The 23,175-nt window shown below is 41.5% G+C and overlaps 1 protein-coding gene across 1 annotated transcript in view; it reads right to left on the bottom strand.

Moving 5' to 3' along the window:
• MTAP (methylthioadenosine phosphorylase) overlaps nucleotides 1-21,967 on the bottom strand; it is a 38,068-nt gene extending 16,101 nt beyond the window's left edge. Inside the window, exons 1-4 of the mRNA XM_021382805.1 lie at nucleotides 21,600-21,967; nucleotides 16,849-16,935; nucleotides 11,749-11,807; nucleotides 9,388-9,555 (exon numbers count right to left, since the gene is read on the bottom strand). Coding sequence (XP_021238480.1) covers nucleotides 9,388-9,555; nucleotides 11,749-11,807; nucleotides 16,849-16,935; nucleotides 21,600-21,623 — 338 coding nt within the window. The 5' untranslated portion in view covers nucleotides 21,624-21,967. The remainder of the gene's footprint in view (nucleotides 1-9,387; nucleotides 9,556-11,748; nucleotides 11,808-16,848; nucleotides 16,936-21,599) is intronic.
• Between the last annotated feature and the right edge of the window lie 1,208 nt (nucleotides 21,968-23,175).

Genomic DNA, 23,175 nt, shown 5'->3' with positions numbered 1-23,175 from the left:
AGAAGAGGGAATTTGCTCCTTGGAAAAGGGGCACATGCGATTTTAGGCAAAAAAAGCCTTGTGAATCAAGCTTAACTAGTCTGTGATACACATAGAATAAGCCATGGTTGTCCAACTTTTTGGCTTGCGTGGGCTGCACTGAGGGAACAGGAATTGTCTTGGGCCACATTATGAAATATATAATAAATATAATGTATTTAAGTAACAAAGTATACTTTTATATGTATTTTTGAAATTAAAACAAAAAACAGAAAGCAACAGAAACATAAAACTAGTGGGATGTTTGATCCTCCTTGTGTGAAACTAATGCATCAGGCTTGTTTGATGGCAGTGGCTGCCATTCTTAGTGAGTTCTCAAGGTGTTTGTCAGAGATTTCGGATGAGATATTACTCTTTTTGTGCTTCATCCTTGTCACAAGTGTACGTACTGCCAAAAAGTGATGGCATGAATAGGGCAGGACTGTGAAGTGAGGGATATTTTTCTCTGGCAAGAGGGGGCTTATGAAAATCTGGTAAAGAGACATGATGAAATTTTTCTTTGAGTTTGATGTCTGATTGCAACTCTATACATTCCGTGTCAAAATTTGCAAGTAATTTATTTATGCCAACTGAAAACAGAGTCACAAATATAAAGATTTTTTTTTTTGAAATCTTGAAACCTATCCTCAAATTTATTTATCAAAAAGGAAAGCACGGCTGCATGGTTCTCACCATTCACAGGACTGTGTTTAGCCAATGTATCAAAATGCATGAAATTCTTTCCCATAACTTGAGCTTGCCATAATTAAAGTTTCATTTCAAACACTGTTATTGTCTGAAAAATAGCACAGATGAGAAGATTTTCACCTTGAAGGGGCACGTTTAACTCATTTAAAGGAGCAGTCAAATCCACCAAAACCGCTAAATCTGTGAGCCATTCTTAATCTTCACATTCTGGAACAGTTTTTCCCTTTGATTCCATAAAGGACTTGATTTCAGTTTGCAAACCGTGAAGTCTTTGTAGCATTTTACACCTGACTTAGCCAGCTTCCTTAGGAAATGCAAATAATGACCCCATAATCAGCATCCATACTTTTAAGGAACTCCTGGAACTGGTGCAGATTCAGTCCCTGGGACTTTAGGAAGTTCACAGCTTTGATGATGGTTCGTATGACATTATCCATTTTTTAAGTTTTTGCACATAAATTTTCTTGATGCCTGATGCAGTGATATTTCATCAGACATGAGCTACCAGTGTTAACTGCACCATCTTCGATTAATTTTATAAGTCCGTCTTCTTTACCAACCATTGCTGGGGCACCACCAGTAGAGTAAAAGAATCACAGAATCCTCAGAGTTGGAAGTGACCTTTAAAGGTCATCTTGTCCAACTCCCCTGCAATGAACAGGGACATGCACAGTTTGATCGGGTTGCTCTGGGCCTGATCCAGCCTGGCCTTGAAAGTCTCCAAAGATAGGGCATCCACCACATCACTGGGCAACCTGTTCTAGTGCCTCACCACCTTCTCTATAATAGATTTTTTCCTTACATCCAACCTAAATCTACCCTCTTTAAGTTTGAAACCATTTCCCCTTGTCCTATCACCACAGACCTTGCTAAAGAGACTGTCCCCTTCCTTCTTGTAGCTCCCCTTTAGATACTGACAGGCCACACTCAGGTCTCCCTGGAGCTTTCTCTTCTTCAGGCTGCACAGCCCCAGCTCTCTCAGCCTGTCCCCACAGGTGAGGTGTTCCATCCCTGGGATCATTTTTGTGGCCCTTCTCTGGACGTGCTCCAACAGGTCCATGTCTGGAAGACATGATCCTCCAGCCTCCTGTACTGAGGACTCCACATCTGGAAGCAGTGCTCCAGGAGAAGCCTCACCAGTGCAGAGCAGAGGGGCAGGATCACTTCCCTCGACCTGCTGGCCACCCTGCTTCTGAAGCACACCAGGACACTGTTGTATCTACTGCTGCATCTACAGGAGATCTATATCTATGTATCTATGTATCTATGTATCTATGTATCTATGTATCTATGTATCTATGTATCTATGTATCTATGTATCTATGTATCTATGNTATCTATGTATCTATGTATCTATGTATCTATGTATCTATGTATCTATGTATCTATGTATCTATGTATCTATGTATCTATGTATCTATGCATCTATGTATCTATGTATATGTATCTATACCTGATCTACTTTGTAGCTACATCAGATATGTTGACAAAGGCTAAAGAAAATAGCTTTAATGTATTTTTTTACTGCTTTTTACAAGAGACTTAGTTCTGTCCTTCAACAGCACCAAAGAAACCATTTCTTCAGTAACATTATATTTGTTACCAATACCTCTAATGAAAACGGCAAATAGAGCCATTATCTGTAGCATCAGTGATTTCATCTATTGCCCACACATGACAACTGAAATTAGCAGCTTTACTCTCTGATTTTTTTTCTACAGATTTTCCTTTTTCTTCAGTTCACCCAGTGACAGTCCGGTGAGACAAAATGACTTAAGAAAAACCACTTTTCTATCATTATGTCTCTCATGCTTTCCATGCACTGATTAACAAACTCACTGTAGGAAATGGTTTTAATTTTTTTGCCATCAGATTTGCTGTCATGTAACTAGCTTTCATAACGGAGTCCATTTGAGTTATAACTTCCTTGTTGTGAGGGCTTGCTATGTAACACTGCCATGCCTGCTTTGCTCTGAATGCCTTTTCAAATTCAAAGCTGCACATAGCGGCATGTTGAAAGTGTGTCCAGACTTTCTATTCCCCACCTCGCAGCAGCAGACACACTTTTAATCAGACAGCAGGGTGGCATTTGCTCCTTCATTTCAATTTACTTTCAGAAACAATACTGCAATACAGACTACCACACATGCTAGCAAACAAAATCCTACCCAGGAACATGAACATTCCAGTCAACTTCCATCTGTCACAAAAAAATCCTTTATCCCTGGCTTCACCATGTTCCCCTTTATTCCAGTAGTGCTTAACTATCAGCAAGCAATTAAAGAACAAAATGAAAATTCACATTGCCATCTGCTGTACAAAAATGACTTTCAGTGTGCTCTCCCTCTTCAGTGCCACGGAAAGGAAATTCTCCAGAGCCAGCTTTGCTGAGTGTAACAATATTGTAGTAATGGTAGTGTGTATGTGACACAAAAATTGCAAACTCTTGCTTGAAACAAAAGCTGGCCAACTGTTACAGACTTTCTTTCATTAAGCTATTTTTTTTAATCTTCCTTCTGATATGAGTCATCTAAGTAGGTTGTTACCACCTAACTCTTAATAAAAAACTTAGCAGCTCACCCAAATGAAATTACCACAAGGTCCCTAATCTAGCTATATGAGTCTGATCTAGCTAGGTGAGTAACAGCGCTAAACAGTAAACTAACAGGAGCCAAAGGCCTTTTAGAAACTCTTGCAGACAACTCTAGTTGCATACCTGTGGTTACTTCTGTATTACGGAAGTGGGGAGAACACCAAGAAAATGTTGTGGAATCTATTGAACAAAATATATCTTTCCATGTTTAAGCACAAACTATTAGGTAAGCATGAAAAATGCAGAGACACTATTTATGAAATCACACTTCGGAAGAGTGCTTACGACTGGCAAGATTAAGCTCTCCTAAGTTCGGAAATGTTACATAGTTCCAACTACACCTCTTCCATGTTGACCCACTACCAATCAAACATATCTATGCCCTAAACTAGACAGAGATCCTACACAACACCATACAATGAGATACTGTAATTAAAGTCAGAATGTGCACTGCCAAGTGGGAAAAATTACCACTCCTGACTACAGCTTTATGCTCAATTCTCTACTTCCACTCTTATTTAGTGTTTCTTCTTGCTGCTTCACACCTGAAAGGAGAATACTGACAGGAACACTCCCTGTTAAGAACTAGAGCCCAGAAACAAAAACCACCCCAGGCACCTAAAAGGCACTAGTTTTAATGACAGCTTTACTACCTCCTTCCCATCTAGACTCAGACTTCTTTCCTGTGTAGCATCTGGCATGGGTTAATCATTATACAGAAGCAAAGAAAACTTTCAATAAAAAAAAACAATGTTTTTGCAGTTTTAACCAGCACTTGCTTTCTATGGCTGCTGAAAGAGTTTGTTTACAGGATCTTGATCACAGAATCATAGAATAGTTTAGGTTGAAAGTGATCTTAAAGATCATTGTCCTACAACTCCCCTGCCACGGGCAGGGTTGCCAATCACATGTTCTGGCTGCCCAGGGTCCCATCCAGGCCTTGAACACCTCCAGGAACAGGACATCCGCCTGTTTCTCTGGGCAGCCCATTCCAGTGTTTCGTCAGCCTCTGAGTAAAGAATTTCTTCCTGACATCTAATTATTTTCCCCTCTTTTAGTAAAGCTATTCTCCCTTGTCCTATCACAATCAGACTGTGAAAAAAAGTCAGTCCCCCTCCTGCTTATAGGCTCCTTTTAAGTATTGGAAGGCTGCAATGAGGTCTCCCCTGAGCCTTCTCTTCTCCAAGCTAAACAAGCCCAACTCCCTAAACCCTTCTTCATAAGAGAGAGAGAACCATCTTTGTGGCCCTCCTCTGGACATGCTCCAGCAGCTCTGTATCCGTCTTGTGCTGGGAGCCCCATGCCTGGATGCAGTACTCCAGATGGGGGCCTCACACGGGCAGAATAAAGGGCAACAGTCATGTCCCTTACCCTGCTGGCCATGCCTCTGTTGATGCAGCCCAAGATACTGTTGGCCTTCCAGGCTACAAGCACACACTGCTGGCTCATGTCCAGCTTTTTGTCTGCCAGGTACCCCAAGTCCTCCACAGTGCTGCTCTCAAGGAGTTCTTCTCCCAGACTGTACATGTATCTGGAATTACCCCAACCAAATGCAACACCTTGCACTTGGCCTTGTTGAACCTCATTAGGTTCTTGTAGGCCCACTTTTCAAGCCTGTCTATGTCCCTCTGAACGGCATTCCTTCCTTCTGCTGTGTCAATGACACCACTCGGCTTGGTGTCATCTGCAAACTTGCTGAGATCAATCACCTATGTCATTAATAAAGACATTGAAGAGTACTGGTCCCAGGTTGGTCTAGACCCCTAGGGGACACTGCTTGTGACTGACCTCAACCTGAGCAAAGAGCAATTGACAACCACCCTCCGGTGACAACCATTCAACCAATTCTTTATCCACTTAATTGTCCAGTCTTGAAATCCATATTTCCCCAACATTGAGATAAGGATGTGGTATGGCACAAGTCCAGGCAGACAACATCAGCTGCCCCTCCTTTGTCTACTGATGCCTTCACTTCATCACAGAAGGCCACCAGCCTGGTCAGGCATGATTTGTTGAAGATGTGCTGGCTGTTTCCAAATCACCTCCTCATCTCTCAAGTGCTTTAGCATCTTTTCCAGGAGGATCCACTCCAACATCTTCATAGGCACAGATACAAGGCTCACTGGCTTGTAGTTCCTATTTCTTAAAAACTGGAGTGACATTTCCCTTTTTCCAGTCACTGGGGACTTCACCTGACAGCCACAACTTTTCAAACATGAGGGAGAGTGGCTTGGCAACCACATCAGCCAGCTCCTTCAGAACCCTGGGATGCAACTTGTCTGGCCCCATACACTTGTACTCATTTAGCCATATAATGTGGTCTTGGACATGATCTGCTTTTATAGTGGGAGAGATTTTGCTCCCCAAATCCCTGCCCCAAAGTTCAGGGATAAGAGAGGCATGGGAATCCTGACTGACAGTGAAGACTGAGGCAAAGAACATGTTAAGTACCTCAGCCTTCTCCATGTCTGAGGAAGTCAGCTGTCCCTTCTCATTAATCCAGGCATGTCCAACCTGCAATCCAGCACAGCTCGCAATGCAGCCTGGCTCCTGCACCTCACCATTTGCAGCTCTTCCTGCCCAGCAGCCTGGTCTGGCCACGGGAGCGCACCCATCGCTCAGCAACAGCCAAACGTTGGTGCACTATTAATGCTGTCTGAGCTGGAAACAAGGCACTGGGAGTGCACAGTGCACTGCCAGCTCAAGTGATAGCAAATAATGGTATGCATTTTGATTCACTAGCTGAACACAGTCCCGTGAACAGCAAAAAACATGCAGCCTTGCTTTCCACTTCGATGAAAGAATTTTAGATTAGGTTTCAAGACTGCCAAAAAAGTCATCATTTTTATTATATATTTGCAACTCCATTTTCAATTGACATAAATACATTACCTGTATTCGTTGTTGTATTTGTTGTATGACATTCAACTCAAAAATCTGACCATGTCTCTTTACTTCTATAAGCCCTAGTGTACTTGAGAAAAACATTCCTCATTTCACAGTCACACCTTATTCATGTCATCGCTTCTTGGCGGTACGTACATTTGTGAACAGCGATTTTCAAGGATGAAGTGCAGGAGGAGTAAACATTCATCAGAAATCTCTGGCAAGCACCTTGAGATCTCACTAAGAACTGCAGCCACTGCCATCAAACCAGCCTGATGTGCTAGTTACACAGAAACAGGGTTAAACACCCTACGAGTTCCACATTTTTGTTGTTCTTTTTATTTTAATAAAATAATATTAAAGACTAAAATAAGTTTTGTTACTTATATACATGATCTATATTATGTATGTTATGAGGGCTGCTCCAAAAGTAATGCCTGCTATTTTATTATTGGCTCACAGAATCAGAGGCAGATGTTGGTGGCATGGCAGCAGAGATGGAATCTTCCCACCAGTATCCTGTTACATGTTGTTGCCGTGTGTCAGATGGCAGCAAACAGGCGGTCTGACAAAAAGTCTGACACAGAAACATGTATGAAGCAAAGGTATGTCATTAAATTCCTCCATGCAGAAAAAATAGCACCAACTGACATTCATCGACGCTTGCTGAACATTTATGGAGACCAAACAGTGCATGTGAGCACAGTGAGGGGTGGGTGATGTGCAGTGGCAGCAGTGAGTCACCTCCACTCTTTAGATCTGTTTTTTTTTTTTTTTAACGAAATAAAAACCCAACGCTAGTACACAGGTGTTTTTTTGTGTTTCTGTTTGTTGTTGATTTTTTATTTGATACATTCTTGATTTGGTAGTAAACGGAACAGATTTGTAACCAGGTAGGCTGCTCCATTGAAGTGTTGCTTCATTGACACATGCTGAACATTTATGGAGACCAAACTGTGGCACAGTGTGGTGGTGGGTGGTGCGTTTTAGCAGTGGTGACAGTGACAGGGTATCACCTTCACCCGTGCAGATTTTGATGAGTGTGGAATGCAGGTTCTTGCTCACTGCTGGCAAAAATGCACAGCTAAGGGTGTGACTGTTGAAAAATAGTGTTTTGTAGCTGAGAATTTGCTCTATCAAGTAGTGTTATCATACTCATTGAATCTATTGTAGTTTCCATGGAAATAAATAGGAGGCATTTGTTTCAGAGCAACTTATGTACATGCAGCTCAAGACAGTTCTTATTCACTCAACGCAGCTCAGGCAAGCCAAAAGGTTGTACACCAATGTGTTAATCAGAGAGGGTATACTCTCTTTTGTCTGTCTCATAACAGATGTATCTAAAGAATCCCTCCTTGTTATTTTTCACATCCTTTGCCATATTCAGTTGCATTTGCACCTTGGCTTTCCTGATCCCAACTCTGCACACTCAGACAACATCCCTGTATTCTTCACGGGTCACCCATCCCAGCTTCTACTGCCTGTACGTTTCTGTATCTTTCAGTTTGATCAGTAGTTCCTTGCTGAGCCACGCCAGTTTCCTGCCTCCTCTGAGCAACCTTTGCCAGTGCTTTGACATGGGCACAGCACAGAAGTGCTTCTTGGCATTCAGAGGGAGCCTCTTGTGCTCCAGTCTGTGGCCATTTCCTCTTGTCCTGTCAGTGGGTACCACAGAAAACAGTGTGGCTTCATCCTTTTTGCACCCTTCCTTTGGGTATTTATACACACTGGTAAGATCCTCCCTTGAATCTCTTCTCTAGGCTGAAGAGGCTCCCTCTGCCTTTCTCCATAGAAGAGGTATGTCAATCCTTTAAACATCTTTGTAGCCCTTTGTCTCCAGTAACTCCATTTCTTTCTAGTACAGGGGATTCCAGAACTGGACTCAGCACTCCAGGAGTGGCCTCACCAGTGCTAGGCAGTGGGGAAGGATCACCTCTCTTGACCTGCTGGTGATACTTCGCCTAATGCAGCCCAGGACACAGTTAAGCCTTCTTTGCCACAAACTAAATGATCTTCATCCTTTCACTCTTCTTCACATCCCATAACTATACTGATTTATTCTTTTTTTTTTTTTCTTGAAAGAGACATTTTCTTAAAAATCCAAATGTAACCAAGCTGATATTGAAGCAAAAGTGCTCATCTCCAAGTGCTATTGGCAGAATAAGAATAAATATAATTTATTCTGTATAGGCAAAATGGTCAGATACTTTCAGTGTCATTAAAAAGAAAAATAAGACCACTGTCAGTAATACAGCCACTTTCCACTCACAAATCAACTTCAGTATAACAGGAAGCAGTTTATATGGAGCTTGCTACTGCAGGGTACTTAGTCATTTAGATACACTGTACTTAAAATATGCCCTTTTACAAAAAAAAAGCAGTTACACAAAAGTATCAGTAAACCAGAACTTGAACATCCCTGCACTGCAGAAAATGGCAGAAATATTGCCAGCAGCACACATAAGCACAAAGAAGCCTAGAAACCCACTCCAAACACTTAAAATTAGATGTTACACACAGACAAGACTTTTATATATAGTACAACTCTAAGTACTTATACTAAACTTGTTAAAATGTGCAACCCTATGTCTGGATTATTTAGTGTAGACAGTGATCTTTAAATATTACTTTTTTCCTGTTTGGATTTTTCAAAACAGGATAATCAAAGTGGGGAAGTACACAAACTTTAGAAAAAAAATCTACTACCCTATGATTCTTCAAAAATAAAAAATGTTACTATCTCTCCTTATTTTGAAAGCACACTCCCTCTTCTATCACAGCGCTGTTTTTGATCTCTCCTCTACAAAGCCTCATTATTACTGCATGTTTTTTCCTACCAGGCTCCTACTGTACTGAGTTCTTTTTTTACACCTCTCCATTTCAGATCCTTCCTGAAATTTGTAATGGCTTCTGCTCTTAACCATGTTCCTCTCCCACATGTGAGAACAAGAGAACTCTTCTTCAGAAGACTCTTCATAAGGAGCAACACTTTGCTTCATATGAGACCATTCTTCAGAGCCCGGTATTTATCCTGTACCTGTTAAGAGTTGGACACACATTCCTGTTTCCTGTTGTGTCTTCTTGTATCAGTCTCCCTTTATGCCACAAGAACTGAGGTTATCATCTCATCCTATAAAAGCTTAACACAACTAAGAACATAATTAAAAACAGCTATTACTCACCTATCAATGAACTGGTCAATTATGACAAGATCCCCAGGCTGTATTTCTTCTCGTAATGAACCACAGGCAGTAGTCACTAGAATGTGCGAACAGTTCTCTTCTTTTAATGCCCAGATATTGGCACGATAATTTACATTTGATGGCATAATTGTATGATGCCTTCCATGTCTGCAAAGAAGTGCATTGTCAGAGAGTAAAAGAAATCAGAATGAAATTGCTTTCCTTCCCTCAAGTAAACAGAATTATAGGAAATGTAATTTCTCTGAACAACATTAGAGATGGAACTGATCATATTAGCAACTTGCACCACAGCTTTTTTCATGATTGTATTAAAATTTTCTCAGTATCTGATTCACAAGGCAGTGTTGCAGTTTGTTTGCCTTTTTTAAGTTGAAGTTCATTTTAAAGAAAAAGTCTTTAAACTACAATCCAAATACACTTCAGCAACTTCAAGAGTATAAAAGGCACTTTCACTGAATTTTGTAAGCCATTTTCATAGCAATACTAAATATTCCATTTACGAGAACAGATCTCTAAGATTTGTATGCAGCTCTAGAGATTTTCTGCCAATAAGCAGTGTTGGTATTCTCCTGCCCAGAAGAGTGGCACATCACAGGAAATTAAAAGCAGAAATCACACAGTTTTAATGTTACCTTCCCAAAGAAAACACTAAGACCATCAGACTTACCTCTTGGCTCTTAAAATGATCTGACAGCTTTCATAAATTAAAAGAATGACTTTGTGTTGTTGCATTTTTTTTTTACCAGGACAGAAAATACTTAGTCTTACAAGCACAAGCTTTCATTTTATTGCTGTCATTACAACAGTAATGGTACCGTAGTCCCATAATTATTAAACACATTTGAAAGATACTCCCAACCATGTAAGAGGAAAGAAGGAACTTAATTTCACAATTAGCTCCTTCACAGAGAGCCAAAGGTTTTAAAAACTCGATCAGCTGGGAACTGTGAGCTATACATGGCATCACCAAGAACTGTCAGGCAGGATTCCTACATTGTCATTAGCATTTCTGAAAAGCTACCAAGTGTGTAGACTTACTGAGTAGTATTATAGGTGTTTTAACCATACTCTTATTTATTATATGTGTGTTTTTTTTTTTTTTTCAAATCTGAAGTTCACAACTTTTTTTTTTTCCCCTCCAAAACAGAAAACAAAGGTGCAGCTACCTTGGTCCCAAAAACAAACTTCAGGGACTCACATGTGAATGTTCATTAAACCCAGTAAGGATGTAACCCACAGCCCAGAGGTTCAGCTACCTGTAGCCTGAGGTCTACTTCGATACAGTACAACTATGCGACCTTGGCTTAGCATTTGATTTCAGAAAATATGAAAAATGTTGCCCAGGTGAAATAAAATATATGAGCAAACAGAAGGCAGTAGTTGCAGAGATAGCAACAGTCAGCATTTAAGGGCAAAATACTGGAATGGAAACAGGCAACAATTGCCCTGACCAGCCTCACCCCAGGCTTCCACTCAGGCATACCATGCCCATAAGCTGTGCACTCCCTCCTTCAGGCTCAGGCTCTGGCCTTCACTCTGTGCCCAAGCTGTGTCCCGGGTCTGCCTGCCTTCAGCCCTGCCTCCTCGATGGCCTTCAGACCCATGCTATCATTTGTCTCCAGATCTCTTTTCTGGAGAATGCTTCATCCTTGTCTCCAACTCTGTCCTGGCCCTGTGTCCTGCCCTGGATTCCTGCCTAGACTCCAAGGACAGGTCCTGGACCTGATTCGTCACCTTTACTTGCCAGAGACTGTTGAGGGACGTTGTTAGCAGAATCTGGCTCAGCCTATGCTGTCCCAATGCTGTATTAGCATTCTTACATATAATCTAGTAGCACAGTAGTCCCATACATACACTTCCATGTTAGCCACTCCAAAATTTCTGAGCATTCACTGGATGCTTCCAGCATCTCCTGAATAGAGGTGACCCAGGAAGGGTGAACTACATGGAATGCAGCCTTCTGAGAAATAAAATTAGCAGCCAGAGGACTCAATACTCAAAGGTGGCGATTTGAAAGACTTTATGAGGGTACCAAATGTACAGTTCATCAGGAAACAGACAATTTTCCTGTTTCGCAGATCTGCAAACACAGGGAGCATACAGATTACTGAGATTTTTCTTCCCAGGTGTAGATAGTATTGTTAATTTTCTCAGTCCCTACAGCACTAAATCTATCCATGATAAATCCAGACTTCTGATTGGATTTGCGAGCAACCACAGAGAGCAAGATGGGTCAGAATAGTTCACCTATTTAGTTCAAATTTAGTTCACCTAATATAAAAGGAAAAAAAACATGTCAGTAAACTTCAAGGCATAGTATTCCTTAAAATGCTCATTTACCTTGCCAACAGCACACAGTCCACATTTTTTATCTTTCCCAGTATCAAAGCATCCGATGGCTACAAAACAAGCAAAAAAGAATGAGTTACTGTCTGCCAACCACATTAGAAACCTTTACTGCTGTGGAAAAATAAGCAGGATGCTTATGAAAGGAAATACTAGTTACAGAAAGGAAATACCACTGTAGTCTTACATTGTCTTCAGATCACAGTAAGTCTGTGATTTGATGTGGCAGATTTATTAACAAGAGTTTAGAATCGGAAGATCACACTTGGCATCAAAAGGATCATCACAGGTTTTCTGTATTCACACCAACAATTACAACCCCTTATGGGGTTTTAAACAGTACTCTGAAACATTAATACTTTCAAATACTTTGGCACAGTATTTCAAACAGAGCACAATGATCGTAAAAAAGAATAATGAGCATGTGGCCTTTACATCAGTTAGTACATCTCACTCTCTCCTATAAACTTATGTTTCTTTTTGCTAAGAAGTCATTCCCTACAGAAACCCCAGTCCCAACAAGAATCACTATTAACCTGTCCCTTCCCCTATCAATTCTCATTCATTTCTCTGACCCTTTCAGTCATCAACTCCTAGCTCATTCTAATGTTCCAGACTCCTCTACCTCACCCTTCTCCTGCCCATGCTTCCCATAAAATCTCTCTTCCACATCATTTGAAAGTGTCTGACAAAACTATCCAAAGAAGCAGGGTTGCATTTGCTCAGCCTAGCACATACTCTCCTCTCACAGCAGTAGGACAACATGCATTCCTCCTGACTAGCCAGGAAGCTTAAGCATTTTTTTGTAGCTGCCCAGCTGGAACACGTGCCCTACATTGGGTGACCCTAAGCCAGCAGCTGCCAAATAAACTGCTTTGTGGGCTGTATTCTCCTACTGGGTTATACACTTCAGCGATCTGAAATGCACAATCCTTCTAGCTTCCCATCTTCAAAACTTTATGTTGAAAAAAATGTAAAGACTCTCTTCAGTTAGATGCTTCTGAACACTGGTGCAGTTGGATGTGTTGCTCCTCCCACTCAAGTCAGAACTGCATCCATTTTACTTTTCTTATTTCAGTTTATAAGAAAATGTAAAGGTGCTGGAAGCCACTCTGTGCCAGTCTCTTCTTCCTGGGATTTAAAGCTGAAATAGTTATTAACAACACTGTAAATTATTTACTGAAATCAAGCTTACAAGTATCTCAAGAATTCACACATTCACATTTAGAAATGTCTGTTGCCTGGTACTTCATATATTTTTTATATTTTAGCGCTAGCTATAAGATTTCAGTTCTCATTTATAGTTGTTAATTCTATTAAACATATGAAAATATGAAGAGATTTAGAATTAAAAAAATGTAAGTCCTTTATAACTGCACTTTAGAGATCTTTATTTCTAATAACAATAACACCTTCTATTTCCTATTGCACAAGTTTTTTTGGTCATTTTAATGTGGAACCTCTTCAAAGTATTTACCGAATAACCTAAGTTTAAATTCTACCAGACACAGACTTACCACATTTTTTTAATGAAGAGAACGTATCAGAGAAGTTGTCTTCAGAATTGAAGTGTATCAAGTCTCCAGTTTAAGCCTCCAGTTTAAGAAGTCTCCATTTAATATTAAGCTGTTGACTTTTAAATGTTTAACCCGTTTACTTTACTTTATGCATACTCTTATGAACCAGACATGGCTACAGGATTATAATTTCCACACAGGGAGAAGGGCTTACTGTCTACTTGCTACAGCATTTTGCTCCTCCAACATTCCATAGCAGTGATGGATCACAACGATTTGTGGCTGGAATTTTATTTGTTTGGGATTGTTTTGTGGAAGAAGCCCAGAAGAAGATTTGCTGGGAGAGGTAATAAGAAAGCAATCTAGGTCATGGCAGAATACATGACGGAAAAAATGATCTGGAACAAAGAACACAGCGCTAAATTATGAGCTGATATTAAGAAAGGTGTTTCCAAATACTGCACTCTGGGTCAGTAAGATAAAGGAAATAAGGATAAATAAGCATATGTAAAGTTACAAGGATGTGAAAGACACAGAAATTTCTCTGGTAACTACTTAGTGAGCTAATGAGTTCTTCAGCTCTGCTCCTTTTCTCCCGCAAGCTCTTGCAGTGCTAAACCTCTGCGCCACTACGTCAGCTGTCCTTAAGATCTCTGAAATGCTGGTAAAATAAAAAAAGTTCCAAAGGAACAAAGGAACCAAAGCTCTAACACAGCCACATCCCACCCGCGGCCCGCGCCCGCTACAGCCGAGCCATCATGGCGGCGGCCCCGCCCCCAAAGCGGCCCGGCGCGGGGCATGGCGAGGCCGCAGTGCCCTGCTGACAAGTACTACGGCGCTGCGCTTAACTCGCAAGGAAATCCTGTCCGTTTTCAAAGATTTCAAATATTAATAATTCACACACCTATTTGAATTCTATTAAACTACTTCCCCCTTCCATAAAATCCGAGTCGTGCATCTATTACTCAGTGTCTCAAAACTGAAAAGGAAGGAACCCTGTGCAGTTAACCCTAACTTATGACAGTAACAAACAATTTAAACAAATCTCCTCTGACTACAACATAAATATGTTTGTGGTGTTTACAGAATTCATTCTGTTCTTCGGCCTGACCTCAGAAGCAATATGGAACAGAAAACAAACAGAAAAACCTGAAAGGGAAAAAGTATCTCACAGATTCCCCAAGCCTGCAATCACAATTTTATCAAACTAGTGACTCATGTACTTTTGGGGAGGCAGGAGAGGAGCATTAGTGTTACAACACATGACCTGGTTTCCTGCTGCAAGCACACAGAGCGCTTGTGCAGAATGAAAAGGAACCCGCTTTGTTTGCCAGAGAAACCCATAAGGAAAAAAAGGTGGGGAAAACACTTAACAGAATATTCTAGAACACGAAGGGAGGTATCATCCAGAAAGTGGAACATTCTAATTGAAAGTATATTCTGGACAAAATTTTATTAGTAGCTTCAGAATACTCTGCTGGAAGATGAATGTTGCTGCAAGCCATTTTCCTATCTTCCAACAGAACAGGATTGTCCATATCCAGAGATGAAATACCAAAAGGTTTTGAGGTGTTTTCCACAAAATACTGAATTTTCATCCCGATTTTTTATGCAGTGGGAATGATGGAAGCAGAAAAAGGAGAAGAGAAGGCAGAAATATACAGGTGAAATAATTTTTTTTTTAAAATAAAATGAATTTACTACATTTCCACTAATATTACTAACGTAACTTGAAAGATCAGGGGAGGATCAATGCTGATACAGAGAAACTGCAAAAATTCTTGTATTATTTTCCTTTTTCAGGAACTTTTCCAGATTTCAGGAGATAAAAAAAACTCCACTTGGTTTTAGAATGATTCTTAGGATTCAAGACGATCAAAGCATACGGCAGTTCAAGGAATTTATGTGAGCAAAATGTATGCTATTATTCTGTTTCTAAAAGTAAAGAAGTAGCATTAAAAAAAAAAACAACATATATTTTGCCATTCTCAAATGTCAGGGTGTCAAGGAACATCACTTACAAAGAGGTTTTCAGCAACAAGCCTTCTTCTAAAGTTCTTCCCAAGAAATGTAACAATTAAACAACAACATTTAAGGAGAGCGGAATTGTACGCTTTACATTTTCACAGAGTAGAAAGAAATGAACATACATTTTTAACTATGCTGTCTGTTTTCCCTTTGGCATTTAGACATTCATTTTACTACTTCCTAGTTTTGCTTAAACTATATAGACTTCATGTTGCATCTTAATATTCTCATCAGTTAAAAGACCGCGAAGACCTGAAGTGTTTACGAAATTAGGTCCTTCTTACAATTCCAGGCAGTCTCCCTCTCCTTAGATTTCAAGGCTCTATGGAAAAGCATCTTTATGGCAGAAAACAACCAATTTGGTTTTATATCAATAGCAATCATGAAGAAGAAGACAATGCATCTTCACGAAAAAAAGAACAAAAAACAGGCTTCTAAAAACTTTTCTATGTATACTTAAAAAAAAAAAAGTTATATTCAATTTTGCATTGTGCAATTACAGCTGCTTCTTTCTGTTGTTCTAAAATGAAAGCAGCAAGCTGTGTAGCTCCTCCTTTGTCAATGCTAAAACAAGCAAATATTAGTTCACCTAATGATACCAATTGTATTAGTCAGGTTTGCTTCTCCTTCATCTTAACTGAACCAACTCAACCCACTCACTGCACCATATGCTGCTTGCGATCCAAGCCCTGCACATCTTAACATCCTCCAGGTGCTCCATGAAGATGGAAAGTGCATTTAAACACTCAAGTTAATGCACCTCTATGTAGGAGATTCTGAGAGCAATTCTAAAGCACTCAGGCAGCTCTGGTCTTACAACATTACAGAAAATCTGAGATCCAGTTCTTTCTGTAAAACTCCTGTGCCAACTGGAACCTCTCTCTTCCTTAGTTCCCTGCCCATACTTTCTTGTCTTTTGTCTTGTCTGTTCCTGTGTGACTTTCACAACACACTGGGCAATGTGTACACAGTGACATACACAGCCTCCATTCCCTTTTGCTAAGAAAAAGGGCTGAAGCAATCTGAAGGAGAGCTGACCATGAATACCATGACACATGAGCAGTTTCTAAGCACCATTTTCCAATCTCTTTCAAATTATGCAAATGTAAGCAAGACTGTAAGGACAACACTACATCAAGTCTATGAAGTATAACTATGTGTTTACAGGGAAAATGGCTGTCCGTATACCTCAAAGGATATTTTTCTCCAATTTAGAAAGGTTCCTGGAGCTATCTGACATATACTGAAGGCCACACAATAGCACAAATATGAAAGAGGCTTATCCTTCTTGACTGCAAATTCAGGACTGAGTTTGCAAATGAATCCAATATATAAAGGAGAAGAGGTGTATTCTCCTTTGCACATCACCATCTTTTTAAGACCTTGTTCTTACAGAACAGCACATAGCCATTAAAAGGAAACAGTCCTGTGACAGCATATCCATTATACATCCATTTAATACAGGAGCCTGGTCTAACAATTCTTCAAACACAAAACACCTTTAAAAATGAAGAAAAGTCTCTGTAATAGTAAAACGTGTTATACAGACCTTGCCATAGGGAGTATCAACATATTTTTCTGTTCTTTCTTCTAAGATATCTGGATCGTCCAGGCCAGTTCCACCAATAATTCCAATCTTAGAAAGAAAAGTACATTATCAGCCTTCTTGAAATTATACTCCATTTAACAATGTATCTCAAAAACTGCCTGGGGAGCCACAAATCATATTTTCTGCTTGAGATGGGGCTAGACTATGCAGTTTCCCAGAAAATAAATTTACAACAACAGGATTTAAACGAATGTATTTAACTTGACAATTTCACACAATATGATTCTCTTCTTTAAAGATATCAAATTTAAAAAGCTATTAAAAATGTAGAAAGATGTGCCAATTCATCGTTTTTTTTTCCAACAAGAAAATGAGAGGTGTTCTTTGGGAATGTCTCGAATGAGTCAGGTATACCTGTATAAAGCATCACACAATAAAGGCACCTTGTTTCCACAGGGAGGAGCAGTCCAGTACATAACTGCTATACCAAAGACTAGATAATATTATATACTGTTATACGAACATTTTTTTTTCTAAAAAATTAGAAGTTTCTTGTGTTGATTAGCAAAGACCTAAGAACTACCCTGCTTCTGTAAGAACTTTCTGTCCATCCTTGGATGACAGCTCAGTAACATCTGAAATGACAAGAACCTGCTAACAATGTCAACTGCTCAGACCACTGCTAGGCTTCTCTGCACAGACACAATTAGTTCTTCTGGGATGTAAGAACGCAAAAATAATCATCCAATACTTGCCCACAGCAGCATCAAAAATTCTCTCCTCTGTATGCAGGGGTCAGATTTTATTCAGTGCTCAACCTTAAGTAGAAACGTAAACAGACTCTTGTTCTTCCTACTTTCCAAATTCAGTCTTTTGAAGTAAATATATTTCTCTCAGTTTTTAATGAAAAAAAAGACAGTTTTAAAGGACAATGGAATGAAAAAATGTTTAGCAGAGGACCACTCAAAACATATATATTTCACGTCCTTGGGCAATCAGGCTGGAAGTACAGTGTTGTGTTTTGATACAATTTATACTGAGTAAGTGTGAAATGAGCCACAAGGGCAGTATAGAGGGGAACAACCACCTCCCTCGACCTGCTGGCCACCCGTTTTGATGCACCCCAGGATACTGTTGGCCTTCTGGGCTCCATGCGCGCACTGCTGCCTCATTTCCAGCTTTGTATTTACCAGAACCCTGAAGTCTTTCTCCACAGTGCTGCTCTCCATGAGAGCTCCCAGTTTGTATGCATATCTGGGATTGCCCTGACTCCAATGCAACACCTTATACTTAGCCTTGTTGAACTTCCTTAGGTTCTCATAGGCCCAATTTTCAAGCATGTCCAGGTCTCTCTCGATGGCATCCCTTCCTTCTCTTGTATCAACTGCATCACTCGTATTAGTGTCATCTGAAAACGTGCTGAGGATGCACTCAATTCCACTGTCTGGATCACTGATAAAGATGCTGAATAACACTAGTCCTAAGACTGATCCTTGTGGAACACTACTTGTCACTGTCCTTCGCCTGGACATAGATCTGTTGACTTCAACCCCTCTGACTATCCAACCAATTCTTTATCCGCCAAATAGTTCAGCCTTCAAATCTATACCTCTCCAATTTAGAGATAAGGAAGTGATGTTGGACTATGTCAAAAGCCTTGTGCAACTCCAGGCAGACAACATCAGTTGCCCCTCCTTTGTCCACCAATGCCACCACTCCATTATAGAAAGCCACCAGACTGGTCAGGCATGATCTGCCTTTGATGAAGCCATGCTGGCTGTTTTGGGTCACCTCTTCATATTGCATGTTCCTTAATACATCATCCAGGAGGACCTGCTCCATGATCTTCCCCGGCACAGAGGGGAGGCTCTCAGGCTTACAGTTCCCTTGGTCTTTCTTTCTCTCTTCCTTGAAATTGGAAGCAATGTTTCCCTTTTTCCAGTCACCAGGGACTTCACCTGATGGCCTTGGCTTTTTAAATGCGACAGAGAGTGGCTTGGCAACAGCGTAAGACAGCTCCTTCAGGACCCCAGGTTGCATACTGTTTGGCTCCCTAGACCTGTACACATTCAGCCTCATGAGTCTAAAGTCTGTCTTGATCTGCTTTTAAAATTTGTCATTCCCTGACCCACGCCTACAGGTTAAGGGATGTGAGAAGCATGGGAATCCTGACTGCCAGTGAAGAGTGAGGCAAAGAATATGTTGAGTGCTTCAGCTTTCTCCATGTCTGTTTGCCAGTTCTCCCTTCTTATTTGTCAGAGGGTACACTCTCGTTGGTCTGTCTCTTCTAATCAGTGTACCTGCAGAATATCTTCCTGTTATTTTTTACATCCCTTGCCAAGTTGAGTTCCATCCATGTCTTGGCTTTACCAATCCCATCTTTTCATGTCCAGACAGCATCCCTGCATTATTCCCAGGCCATGTGTCCCTGCTTCCACTGCCTGTACATCTCCTTTTCCCTTTGTTTTTCACCTTTGTATTTACCATCTAATGCTGGAATAGGCTTCCCAGAGAAGCGGCTGATGCCCAGTGTCTGTCAGTGTTCCAGAGGCATTCAGACAATGCCATCACCAATATGCTTTAATTTTTGGTTAGACTGGAGGTGGTCAGATAGCTGGGCTTTGTGATCTTCATAGGTCCCTTCCAGCTCAACTGTTCTGTTCTAGCCTATTCTATTCATGAAGTGTTTAATTTCAACAGAGACTGCGTGGTCTTCTTTACATGTCAAAAACACTACCTTCAGGAAGCTGACCACAGCAGTCAGTGTGAAAGCCAATATGCCAAAGCAGCTCCAACATCTCCCGTTGTCTTTTGCTACCCCCTTGTGGACTGCGAGGAGAAGGACAGCAGAAAATACTAGTAAAAATCCACAAACCCCAACTCTAAACAAACTCTAAACATACTCAAGCATTAGTGAAGAATTGATCACTGTCTGCGTAGTATTGGATGTTTCTCGCACTGCTCATATATCACAAACATTTAATCTAAATGTTACACTTATTTTGCTCTTGAAAATCCTGAAATCTATATAAACATTATGATGAATAATCATTTGCCTTAAGAATGATATAAAAGGTGTGCAACAGAGCAGTCACAAAACTCAAAATTGAGAAAAGATCATTTTTAACAATACCTAGGCATATATTCAGTAACTAATTATTATTTTAACAAGTCAGGATCAAAATGGTAGCTTTCTCTTCTTGATTCTAGAAAAATAAAATTTCCTTCAGTAACATAGCTTGTTTTATCTGGGTATTACACTTACTTGCTTTATTAGTGCCCGATGATATAAGAATATTCAAAAGGGAATGCTTATCTACCTAAATTTTTATGTCTGGAAAAGAAAAAGGTGTTGGGATAGAATAAAACAGTACACGCTAGAGATATGAGCTGCAGCTACATGATATAAATATCAATTTGCCGTGGGCTAGTTGCCCCACACCAGAATAAGCTGTCCAGGCTCCATTCCAACCTGGCTTTGAACACCTCCAGGGACTGTGCAACCGCCACTTCTCGGAGCAACCTGTTCCAGTGACTCACCACCCTCTGAGTAAACAATCTTCTTCCTAACATTGAATCTAAATTTACTCTTGTTTAGTTTAAAACCATTACCCTTTATTCTGTCACTACACTCTCCAACGAAGAGTCCCTCCTTCCTGTAGGCCCTCTTTAGGTACTGGAAGGCCACAATGAGGTCTCCCCAGAGCCTTCTCTTTGTCCAGGCTAAACAAGCCCAGTTCCCTCAACCTTTCTTCATAGGAGAGGTGCTCCAGCCCTCTGATCATCTTGGTGGTCTCCTCTGAACTCATTCCAAGAGCTCTGTGTCTTTCTTGTACTGGGGGCCCCAGGCCTGCACGCAGTACTCAAGGTGGGGTCTCACATGAAGTCCTTAAGAACACACGTAAGTGTATGTTTCCCATCACCTGCTGCGTGGTGAGATTCCTCCCACAGATTCCAGCAGCAGGCAGAAAATTGGCAACGTGGTACTTGCTCAGGTAGCGATGGCTTTAAGCACTAATGAAAGTGTGGTCACCACCAGTTACAAGTCTTTCTAACAGCTAAACGGCAGTGGATGTTCATGCTTCCTTCTCTCCTATCCTGGATATAAAGGGAAGAGGGAGAAGATAGCAGAGAACACGGGGACCTGCTTGATCTCAAGAAAGCTGATTAGTGTTTCAGTCAAAATACAAATTAAAGCATTCAGCCTCGCCAGCCTCCTCGTCTGCTGCAGGCCTTGAACTTCTCAAGCAATTTTTAAACAGCACAGCACAGACTGGCCCTGCTGTGATTTCTTGTGCCTCACTTTGACTGCAACTTCAGGATTTGAGCACCATGTTGGAACTTCGCCATGTGCTCCAGTCACTTTCACTATCAAATCAGACACGCCACAGCCAAGCCAGGAATCCAGCAAGGCGCAGCAATCCGTGGGCCTGCTGCTGGACTACCATTCGTTTCAAAAAGCAAAGCAAAGCAAAACCAAGCCCAGATCGTCATCCCGAAGTCCCGCAGCGCCTCGGGCCCCGCCGCCGGAGCGGGACGGAAGGGAAGCGAGAATGGAGCGAGAGAGGGACAGAAAGAGCGAGCCCGGGCTCGGCGCCAAGCCGGCAGCGGCGTGGCCGGCGCAGGGCCCGTCCCACGCGGCCCCCCCAGCTCTCACCAGCAGCTCAGGGGACTGCGCTAGGCGGGGAGGGCAGAAGCGGGCAGCCGCACCGCATCCCTTCCATCACGCCGCGGCGCCCGGGCGCACTTACCTTCACGGCCGCAGTGGCAGCCATGTTAGCAGCGGGCGGGACTTTCCGGGCCGGGGGGGCTGCAGGGCGCCGGCAGGCAGCGTGCGGGGGCCTGGGAGACGGCGCTGTCAGCTGTGCCGCTCAGAACGCTGCAACTCATTAGCGAACAGTACTGTGCAGAACAGCTTCTTGTAGTAAGATCTGTTACACTGTGATCTTTGTGTCTTCAGAAGATGGCATCACTGATTTTTTTTGCTTGTTTCTTTTTCAAGATACTTCCTCTCCAGAACATGCAAGCACGCAAACAAAAGCAGGGAGTTGCGCTTGTGTGAGGGCAATCCCAGGTACGCGCGTAGACTGGGAAGGGAACTCATTAAGAGCAGCCCTGCGGAGTAACACGTGAGGGACCGCATGGGCAGGAAGCTGCACGTGTGCCAGCAGCGTGCGCTTGCAGGCCGGAAGACCACCAGTGCCCCGCGCTGCACCAGAGGAGGGGTGGCAGCAGGGGGGGAGGGGACTGTCCCCTCTGCTCTGCCCTGCTGAGAACAAATCTGGAGTACTGCGTCCAGGCATGGGGCCCCCAGCGCAAGAAGGATGCGGAGCTGTCGCAGCAGGCCCAGAGGCAAGCCACAAGGATGATCAAAGGGCTGGAGCATCTCTCCTGGGGGGAAGGATTGAGGGAGCTGGGCTTGTTCAGCCTGGAGAAGAGAAGGCTCTGGGGTGACCTCTTGTGCAGCAACCAGCCCACGGCAGAGCGCTTTTTAATTCCTTCCAAACTAAGCCATTCTATGATTCTATGAAATGACAAAGCAAGATCAAATATTCCGTCTCTAACTTAATTTATATGATTTGGTAATACGTTGAAGAGATTTGTGTTCAGTTAGACACGAATTAAGTACTTTACCAAATATAATACAATGCTTATTTGAATTTAGCAGTTAACAGTCTTGGCAAGGAAAACTTGAGTAAATATGACATTTTGCACAACTTCCAATCAGCTTGCTGTAAACCAACAGTTAGTGCATTCCCATTGTTCACACCAGCTGATAACCTAGGTTGAGCCTTCAAAATTATTTAACTCTTCAATAGCGGGTAGGAAATCGTTTTGAATATTTTAAAATCCTGTTAGAGGACCAAGAGATGGAATCCAGTTCAGTGACTTTTCACCAGGACACAACAACATAGAATTTCTTGACCCAGCATTTATTATTGTTAGCAGTCAGCTTTCTACAGCAGCCATTTGAGATTGAAGCAAGTAACACCACCCATCAAAAACAACAGTGTATTATCCAGGAAAGTGTCATGTTTAGGTGAAGGCAGAGTTTTCAAAATTTCAGGATTGCTAGATAGATTACAGTTTCAGCTCTCAATTCCATTTATGACATTACAGAACTGCTTGAAATGAAATGATAGCTCTGTTTTTTCCTAGGGGGTGCACTTTTCCATCTAAATGATGGAATGCAAATCCATTATATATTTTTTTCTGAATAAAAATGTGCCATCCATTGGATTTTCACTCCATTTTTACGAAAACAAAAGAAGTGTAAAATGACTTGGATGCTCAGATTAAGGCTCCTCAGACTTATATGTAATATAT

The sequence above is a fragment of the Numida meleagris genome, unplaced genomic scaffold, assembly GCF_002078875.1.
Source record: "Numida meleagris isolate 19003 breed g44 Domestic line unplaced genomic scaffold, NumMel1.0 unplaced_Scaffold294, whole genome shotgun sequence".
Classification (NCBI taxonomy): domain Eukaryota; kingdom Metazoa; phylum Chordata; class Aves; order Galliformes; family Numididae; genus Numida; species Numida meleagris.
This window is presented reverse-complemented; position numbering and strand designations above follow the sequence as displayed.